Source organism: Haplochromis burtoni, unplaced genomic scaffold (genome assembly GCF_018398535.1).
Source record: "Haplochromis burtoni strain Fernald_Lab_line unplaced genomic scaffold, NCSU_Asbu1 Contig_546, whole genome shotgun sequence".
In the NCBI taxonomy this organism is placed as follows: domain Eukaryota; kingdom Metazoa; phylum Chordata; class Actinopteri; order Cichliformes; family Cichlidae; genus Haplochromis; species Haplochromis burtoni.
In genome coordinates this window covers 319,278-328,643 of record NW_024582907.1, presented here as the reverse complement: position 1 = coordinate 328,643, position 9,366 = coordinate 319,278, and the positions used below count along the sequence as shown (strand labels likewise).

Genomic DNA, 9,366 nt, shown 5'->3' with positions numbered 1-9,366 from the left:
TCCTTAGAGCTCAAATCCCCAAATAATGAGCATGAACTAGGGCAAACATGTTTGAGTCGAGGGTCAGAAAAACAGCATTACAAATGAGGCGAGCGAGCCAGGAAATCCTGCTGCTTCATGTGGTGGAAGGCAGTCACATGCAAACAAAGCCAATCACTGAGGACGAGGATCCCTGGATTCCTACGGCGCAACAAGACCAGGAAACGCTCAGCTGTTCATTCAAGTTTGCAAAGAAAAGTAAGCTTGAAAGTGTGGAAATCATCACATGTCAAATATGTAGTATAGAAGATATTTAAGAAGACTGTAAAATCCTAATGTTGGGGAGAAAAAGTTCAACATTTTGGGGGAAAATTTTATATTTCCCTCAGTTTTGAATTTAAATGAGAAGATTATTGCCACTCTTTTTGTTAATATATCTTTTTTCCTTTCTTTCTTTTAACGATCAGGGTGACTCTCTGCAGTCAGGGTGATGTGGTTTTAATTCTGCTCTTCACATGTTTCAGGTGTTTGAGGAAAAGAAAGTAGGGTAACTGCTGTAACAAACCTCCTGCCCTCTTTATGATCCACAGTAAATCACGTTTAATTGCAATGGCAGAAGCAGTAAAATCATATCTGCTCGTAATGTTCCCCTTTCAATGATATCCACATTTTGACCATTTTTTAATGTTTACACAACTTTATAATTTCCCTAAAACTGGAAGTCAGAGGCCCTGACTCATAAAAAAAACAACATAATTCCTTCGGTGCGTAACTTTTTTATGATTAACCACTGCGTCATGTAACGCTGACTTTAGGGTCACTCGCACATTTCCTGAAAGAGGTGGGCAGTAATTTATGCCCCCGTACACCAAGTGAAACCTGATGTTTATTCACTCCTCACTTCAGCTTCATGCTTTTTTTCCAGTCCAGGAAGCTGCAGAATGCTGTGTCACATTTGACAAATTTACCATCAGTGTTAATGCTTCTCTCTGATGAAGTCACTGAAACGTGCTCGCAGCAGTCGAGCACCTTTGTCAACAAACTTGGACATTTAATGGCCGAGCTTTCCTATAAAGTTACAACAACTACATTCTCCTGGTATACGCGATGACCTCACGGTGTTGACTTAGGCTCAGTTTTCAGGATTTGACAGGCTCAGTGGTGAAACTTGATCCGTAATCTTAAGAAAACAAAACTTGTGATTGTAAATCCCTGAAGTGCAAAGATATGACTTGATTTTTCAGACCAGAATGTGTCACCCTTTTATGGAGAGCTTGGAAATGTTGAATACATGCTGCCATCTGCAGGCCATTTCAGAAAATCTAGTTTACATTTGAGCTTCAGCTGATGCTCTGTTACAAAGGTCAAAAGAAGGTCTTATTTATAGTTCTGATTATTTTCACTGAATTAAAGTGTTTAACTGATGTGCATTGTAAAAATACAGCAACTAAGTGGTTTAGAAGGTGAGAAGAGGTCATAACGTTTTGCTTTAGTAAAAAAGATGGCACAAGCCATTCTACTGGAATGTTTATCTTTGATATAAACCTTGCACTCGTGGTTAATGCCAGATGTTAATTTTGTAATTTTGTTGTAGGTTAAACAACATCTTTTTTTTTTGGACAGGGAAAAAAGCATGCATTTATCTTATTAGCCCTGTGACAGACTGGATAAACAGAAGAGGTTGGATGGATTTATCTGTGCAAAAATTCATTTTTCAAGGAAGATTATGTAGTGCAACTAAAAGCAAAAACAAAATAGCTATTCAATTCTTACATTTATGCTTCGTGATTCTAAAAATAAATTAGCAACAATGACAGCAACACATTTCTTTCTACAAAAAGTCTTGATCCAGCCCTCATGACTTTTTATTTCCCTTCTAAGCAGCAACACTTTCCTGTTATTTCTAAAGTTTTTCAATCATTTTTAGTCCAGCCCTTATACCTGAATTCTTATAGATATGTCTTATGTGCTCTTTGCTTCTTTGTTTGTTTGTTTGTTAGCCACTTAACACTGACCTATGAGTAATTCAAGCATAAATAACTCATTATAATCATTAGATTCCCATCCCCTGTGTAATACCATCTGGATAGTATCTGATTGAAAATGGCTTCACAAACCCACAGTGACACACACTCTTAGTCATGCAGTAGATTGGCCTCCCCAGAGCCCAGAGCTCAACATTACTGAAATTTACAGTAATTTCCTGTCATTTCTATTTACAGCACAGTTACTGTAAATCTCATCTGCAGTAATTTGCAGTAATGTGGAATCATCCTGAAAACTTCAAAAGAAGAGCTGCGTTTCTCCAGAAACCTGGAGAACTTAAAAAGTTACAAGGAAGCCTGACTAAGAGAATTCTGTCTGTGTTGGAGAAGAAAGGTGGTCGTACCAAATATTAACTTTCGAACTCCTTAGAAATGTGCTTACCCTGTTTTTATATGAATGATTTTTTGTGGTTGAGTTTTATTTTTTGAAGTTTCAATAAATTGTTGCATCTTTTCTTGATTTTCCTCACAAAATGTTAAGAAATAAGAGTTGGCTCAAGACTTTTACACGCCAGAATACCTGCATGTTAAAAACACAGTTCTGATATTGAATTTGATCCATTTATACAATTTCTATGAGGGCAGTAATCCCTAACAGCAACTACTGTGACTCCTATATAAAGTTTACCTGAAATGGTCACTATAACAACAGCGTCGTCCTGGTGGCCGCTGAGCAGCTCCAGTAAAACCAGTTGAGGTTTTCTGTTCCACTGCTGAGATTTAAATGTAAAGGTGAGTGAAATTTACGAGCCTCTAAACCGTGGCGTAAGCCGCCGAGGGAGGTAAAGCTAAAGGGCAGAAGAAATTCATCTTTTAAACCCCGCATGAGATCATGACTCATTCTTTAACATAAACACTGTGCTCCCAGCTCATGCACAGACATGAACATTAGTTGTTTGGATGTGGTGGACACTTTTCGACACTTATTTTCAAATGAAGATCTCCAAAGGTTTTGAACTGCTGCTACTGCTTTGTATGTATGTTTATGTATTTTGTTAAATTCCAGAACCATCATTGCATCATTACCTTGATTCTATCATACATGAAAAGTTCTGAAGTCTTGGATCTTGTTAATTATGAGGTATTGGCAGGTCCAGGTCAAGTTTTATGAAGCATCACTAACATGTTTTCTGCACTTTGCTTCACATTTTTAGTTAGGGTGATGCTGTATCATCATTGCATATTAAACAGGTATTAAACAATGCATTTTCTGCACAAAATCTTAGATGTGAAAAAGCAACAAGCATATAGCCATCGGTCCAGTTTTAAAGAGGCATGAATATGGGGCAAAATGACAGCAAACAAAAATAAATCAACAATTTTAGCAGCTGGCAGATGTCAGCTTCCTCCCTGCTCGTTTGACCCATCTATGAGTCTAAAAAAGTAGGGTGTGATTCCTTCCACTTGGGGCTTTGCAAATCTTGAGCACTTAAAGAGCCCGTACAAAGGTTTGGGGTTTTTGTTTTGTTTTTTTAATTGCGTGAAATCTATTTGAGCAAAACACTTAAGACAGCAATGATGATAAATGAGATCAATGTCACTCCAACAACACACTCAAAACAAACAAGTTCATACTAGCAGAAACACAACAACATGCTCAGTGGAAAAAAATGGTAAGCAACACTAAGCTTTGCATTCACTAGCAATCCATTAACAGCCCGATGAAGTACAGCTGTGGGCGATCCGATTTTCAGACTGGATGGTGTTGCCACGAAAACTGAACCACAGTGAAAGAAGAGGCCAGAGGAAGGTCAGTGGGCTGATTAACTAATAGTTTGGTAGGTAAGTCAGAACCTACCTACCAAACTATTGCAAGCTTTACAACAAATGCAAACATTTTGCAGTGATGGGGTTTCCACAAGCTTTGCATTTTGGGAGATCTGTCTCATTCTTCTCAGCAGATCTGCTCAGCCTTTGTTAGTCTGGGTGTCAGTCACCTGTTAACTGTCACCCTTGGGTTCCTCCACAGATGGATCTTAATTTCTTGAACTCCAGTTCCCCATGCCCCTGCACTCTGAAGTGCTTCTTCTATCTGTATAGTTCCGTTATTCTTTCCTCATGTTCGTTCATGAATACGGCAAGGCAGGAGGAAAAGAGCTTAGACGAGGTTGACGTGAAGGAGGACATGCAGAGGGTGTGACAGTGAAGGAAGAAGAAGAAATATTTCCTTAGTTTTTAGAAAAGCATCCTCATGGCATTATACCAGTGCTACGTCTGCCATCCTTCACCATCAAGAGGCCTGCACTTGCCTGTATATTCATTTTCTTCTTATCAGAGCACATTTTTGGCCATGCTCCCATAGATCTTTAATGCAATTTAGAGAACTATGGGCAGTCTTGTGAGTAAAAGCTGTTACTTAGAGTTGTTTCCATCTAGCACTAATCTCGCTTAGCTGCGTGTCTAATAGGGAAGGACAGTTTGGCTGAACAATAACATAAAAAATAATCTGATGATTCCAAAGGTTTATCATTTTATACTTCACTACTTAACCAGCTTTCACTGGTTTCATACCATAATCTAAGCTGGCAAGGTCTTCAGACACTTCCTTTGAGCTCATGAACTGTTTTTGTCCTATGTATACTGAGATTAACCAAATGCACCACTGAAAAGTGTATTATCTTACTTTTTTTCATTGATTGTACTTAATTGTATTTTTGTATTTCCTTCATATATCTGTACCTGAGCTGAGGTGACGCAAAAATTTCCCCGTTGTGGGATCAATAAAGTCTTATCTTATTTCTATCTTATCTTAAAAACACAGGAAATCATTCCTGCCTGTGGTTATCTTTCTGTTTTTAACTTTACATTTTATATTTTGTGTGTGACATATCGGGGATATTTCTATATTAGAGCTATTTTGTAATATATTGTATTATTTAATATGGTACTTACTGTCTTGGAGCACGTGTGACCACATAATTTGCTCTGGGATTACTGAAGTATTGTGTCGTTCTGGTGTGCACTGTGTACTGGGAAAACTAGTCAGTGGAATTTCCCACAGATGGACTACAGTCAAGTTTGAATACCTGAAGGCTGAAAAGAAAGCGAAACCAGACCGCACTCTGTTTACGAGTAATCTGGAATAACAGGTAAAATACATTCAACCCATTTAAAACTCAACCTGGAAGTGTGTGTGTGTGTGTGTGTGTGTGTGTGTGTGTGTGTGATTAGATTTTAAAAATGCCAGTAAAGTCAGTCACGTGATCCCATATCTTTACAGGGTATCCGGCACGCTCTGGTCTCCGCAGCTCGGTGCTCGCAGGTGTTTCTGAAGCTTGTCAGTGTGAAATTCCTGCCATTGTTTGAGGAATGCACAAAGGGCATTTCCACTTTCCGCCGTCATGTTCCGGGCTGCATACCTCTGTAATAGGCTGTGAATGGTGACGGCAGTCAGCTGCCGCACTTGGTTTGTTCGTTCATACTTCCAGCGTTTTCGTAGATTTTTCTGCGCTCCCGTGACAAGTTTTTGTTTGTTTGTTTGTTTTCCAGTCGCGATCATGCTGAACTGTGAAGCGTTCAGGAATATAACCCTCGGACTGTGCTGTAAGTCGACAAGTGCGGGCTGGTTTGCGCGTGTGTGAGGTTTAAAGGGAATTTACGCTTAAGTGTTCCTTCCCATCCAAAACCAGCGATCGGGATGGCAGAGGGGTTATTCAGGGATTACTCCCCGGATCTAACAGAGCTGGAAAATAAGATCGGGATGAAGACACCGGAAAGTCTTCTGACCTGGATGAGAGATGCTCCAAATTGTGAAGGTGGCCGGAGGTCTGAAGTGAGCGGCAGGGAAAACCACAGCGCTGATTTCCCCGAGGCTTTATCTGACAAAATTAACAACTTAAAAAAAGAGCTGGTAAACATTTCTGTGCTCACTAATAATTATTTCCTCTGTGTGTGTATTATATGATACAGGTATATTTATAGAAAAGATTCCAAATGGAGTTTCCATCATGCGTTTTAGTGACTCACCATTACCTGTGTATTTTTCCTTGCTTGGCCAAAGCTAAGCTACAACCTGTACAACTTGTTTAGCAATCACTGTGACATGTATGAAGTGCCATTCTGAGCCACTTCACAGGCAGCAGTTTATTTCTTATGACAGCCACTCTTACCTGTGTTCTCACCACACCTGTCAGTGCCACATTCTGACAACAGATTCCTATGTTGACTCCCACCACCTTTGTTCCGCTCTAATGCAATTAAAGTGAGCATGATAGTGGGGTGGAAGGAGTGGAGAAGTTCATAGTACACACACACACACCTGTTTCTTCAGTTACACCTTAACACTCACTAACTCTGTGGCATTTAATCAGAGATGGCTCCGTTCTGCCGATGTAAGGATCCTACGGCAACTGGTGGCTTTGAACGAAGGGATCGAGACCATGCGCTGGCTACTGGAGGATAGGGGCCCTTTAACCAGTCGTGGCAGCAGTTTAACAGGAAGCCTGAGCAGCCTGGAGAATGGGCCTTTGATGTCTTCTTGCAGGTGGGTAACCAGGTGTCCCACTCTCTTGTCTCCATGCCCCACATACTAAGGCAATGTCTCACATTTTAGTGTGCAAAAGAGAACACAATACATACAGTGTATATACTATATATATATAATATATATATATATATATATACATACATACATACATACATACATGTATACATATATATATATATATATATATATATATATACATATATCATATATATATACATACATATAGTATTAATCATCGGGATATATATATATATATAATATATATAAATATACTATATATATATATATATATTATAAACGTTTTTATTGTGATTGCTGCAAGCATGCAACTTTAACAGCTTTAATGTTTTCAAAAAAGACTGTTGGGATGAAGGTGTTTAAAAAAAACCCTTCCATTTACTCTTACAGGTTATTTGTTTTACCAATGTTTAATCTGCATACCTTTGACATGTTTTATTTTAAAACTATGTGTCAGTGTTACTAATGTGTCCCACACAAACATATTTTTTGCCCCACATTTAATTTATTGTGTTCTGGTCACCCAGCGTGTTACCTATTTAGTCTTTTGAAGATTAAATGACGATGTTAAATATGCGTACAGCTGCTAAGAGGATACACTAGGAGTAAGGTAAAGCTCTTGAACTAGAATTTTCTTGCATCCCTGCAAGTATACACAAGCGGCAGTTTCCTAAATTTAGTAGCCTACAGCATGTTGGCAAAATAATGCAAGATTTTCTAAAAGCGGTTAAATGGAGAAGTTGTAGATCAAAGGATAGCCAAGGACCTTTGTGGCAAATTAAAAAACTCAACTGGAAAGACATAAATCACAAAATTGGCACATAAAATGCTGGCCATGATTTTCAGGCCTTTGCAGAAGAGGTCAAAAATGATGTGTTGCTGATTAACTCTGACCCATCAGAATAGACTTTCCTTGAGAGAAATGAACTTAAATCCTGCCTGTGACTGATGCATTTCTGTTTCTTTTCCCACAGAGAAAACCCAGACTACCCTGAGGAACTGACTGAAATAATGGGTGAGAATTCAGAGAATTCAAACCCTAAAAGCTATGCTGACATTCTCAGTTCCGACTCTAGTGAAGGAACATCTCAGAGTCCTTCCGGCTCCGAATTTTTGATCAATCATTCTGCTCCTGGAAGTTTTGGTCAGACATCATTTAGTCCAGCCAGTGGATTGAATGATGAACAACCACAGGACGTTTTTCTAACGTATTTAGCGCCAAAAGTAAAAAATCGTGGCGACACCATCAGAAGAGTTTTGCTTAGATCTTTCAAACCAAGAAAAAGCTTGGACGTGGAGACTTTTGACCCCGCTCCACTTCCACGAGAGACACAGACATTACACCAACCTCAGGAGAGTTTCACAGCATCTCACACCAATATTATAGAAAAGGAAGACAGTGAAACCAGTGAGGAGGAAGTTTTTCTAGGCTATGATGCCCGGTGGTCCTGGGTGGAATCAGAAGATGATGTGACATATGTATGACGACCTCTGAACACAACTTTGATTTATGATCTTTGCTTTAAAGCTTTTCAACTAGTGATCTGAGACGTAAAGGCACTTTGGCACATTTTTTAGAATAAGATTAAAGCCACTGACTAATGTGAAGTTTCTCTGTGTGTCACTATATACTCTGTGTGTTTGACTTGATATTTTTAAATCATTTGTTATAAATATTAAATAATTAGAAATGAATGATGTGATGAAGGTTTCAAACACCTGAATGAGATCTGAGCATCAGATTTCGTGTCTTTGTTGTGTAACCATCGGGTCTTATGTTTTGTATTTGTTTAAGTAACTTTGCTTAGCAGTTTTCTTATCTTGGATTTTATGGACACTGTGCTTTCTTTCCTAAATCTCTTGAAGATAGGGGAAAAATAGCAGAAGGTTATTTATTTTCTTTTTTTCAATTTAGAGTAAGGCTTTTTGTATTTATGAGCCTAATATATCTTTTTTATATATAATTGCCAAGACAATAAAAGTAATTTATTGGTACTCTTGTTTGTTTCTTAGAAGAAAAGCCTGAATGTTAAATGTCATTATTGGTGAAATAACTGTTGTGTCCTTATATAGTTGGGGAATACATTTTTTTTTAAGGTAAAAAGCATCGTCTAACTTGTTAAAAGAACTCCCATAGGTACTGCGGTGAGTTTGGATTTGGTGACTGCTAAAGCTGAGGCCTGTTTGACATCACTTTCAAAGTCACCAAACCATTCAGGGACACGTTTTTGCCCAGCAGATGGAGGCATTTTCATCCAGGAGCTCACTGCCATCAGGACATGTTTCTGCAAAGGTTAAGGGCAGGTGGTCTTTCACAGTGATCTGCAGTGATCCACCCCTATCAACCAATCCAATCTACTCACAAAATGCCATCACAGCATAACAGAGCCGGGACAATCTAGGATCACAGGAATTTTTTGGTCCCGCCTGCACAAATTACACCTGTCCTGAGACTAAATGTAAACTTGGTTGTGGAAAAGGTGGCTACAAAAAGACTAATTTTAATTGCCAAAGGTAACAGTTCATATAGGTTAGAAATCCACTTTTTTATTTTGCTATATCCCTCTTACTATTTTAATCAATTTGTTTAACCTCAGCATATTTTAAAGAACAACAGGAACAGGAAGAAACCAGGCTTGGGCAGAGGCAGCCAGTTGGAGGTTAACGCGAGAAAGGTGGGGCAAAAGACATACTGTGGAGCAGAGGCAGGGATTAAGTTTTAAGCCTAAAAACTGAAGGCTCTGACTTCCATTCTACTTTTGAATATCCTGGGAACCACAAGTAAGTCAGTAGTCTTTTTATTTGTTTTTCTTTAATTTATCGTGATAATCATATGTC

General features: G+C 38.7%; 1 protein-coding gene across 1 annotated transcript; it reads left to right on the top strand.

Annotated features, from left to right (window-relative positions):
• Window positions 1-5,237: 5,237 nt before the first annotated feature.
• Window positions 5,238-9,321, top strand: LOC102305895 (leucine rich adaptor protein 1). The gene is made up of 3 exons (XM_005951689.3): window positions 5,238-5,874; window positions 6,335-6,507; window positions 7,503-9,321. The coding sequence occupies exons 1-3, from the start codon at window positions 5,662-5,664 to the stop codon at window positions 8,011-8,013; spliced, it is 897 nt and encodes a 298-aa protein (XP_005951751.1). The 5' UTR covers window positions 5,238-5,661; the 3' UTR covers window positions 8,014-9,321.
• Window positions 9,322-9,366: the final 45 nt, after the last annotated feature.

Excerpts from the sequence above, each read along its gene's own strand:
- LOC102305895 (XM_005951689.3), top strand. The coding sequence starts at position 5,662 with ATGGCAGAGGGGTTATTCAGGGATTACTCCCCGGATCTAACAGAGCTG. Across the intron at positions 5,875-6,334 it reads ACAACTTAAAAAAAGAGCTG|AGATGGCTCCGTTCTGCCGA; the intron begins GTAAACATTTCT and ends GCATTTAATCAG. Across the intron at positions 6,508-7,502 it reads CCTTTGATGTCTTCTTGCAG|AGAAAACCCAGACTACCCTG; the intron begins GTGGGTAACCAG and ends CTTTTCCCACAG.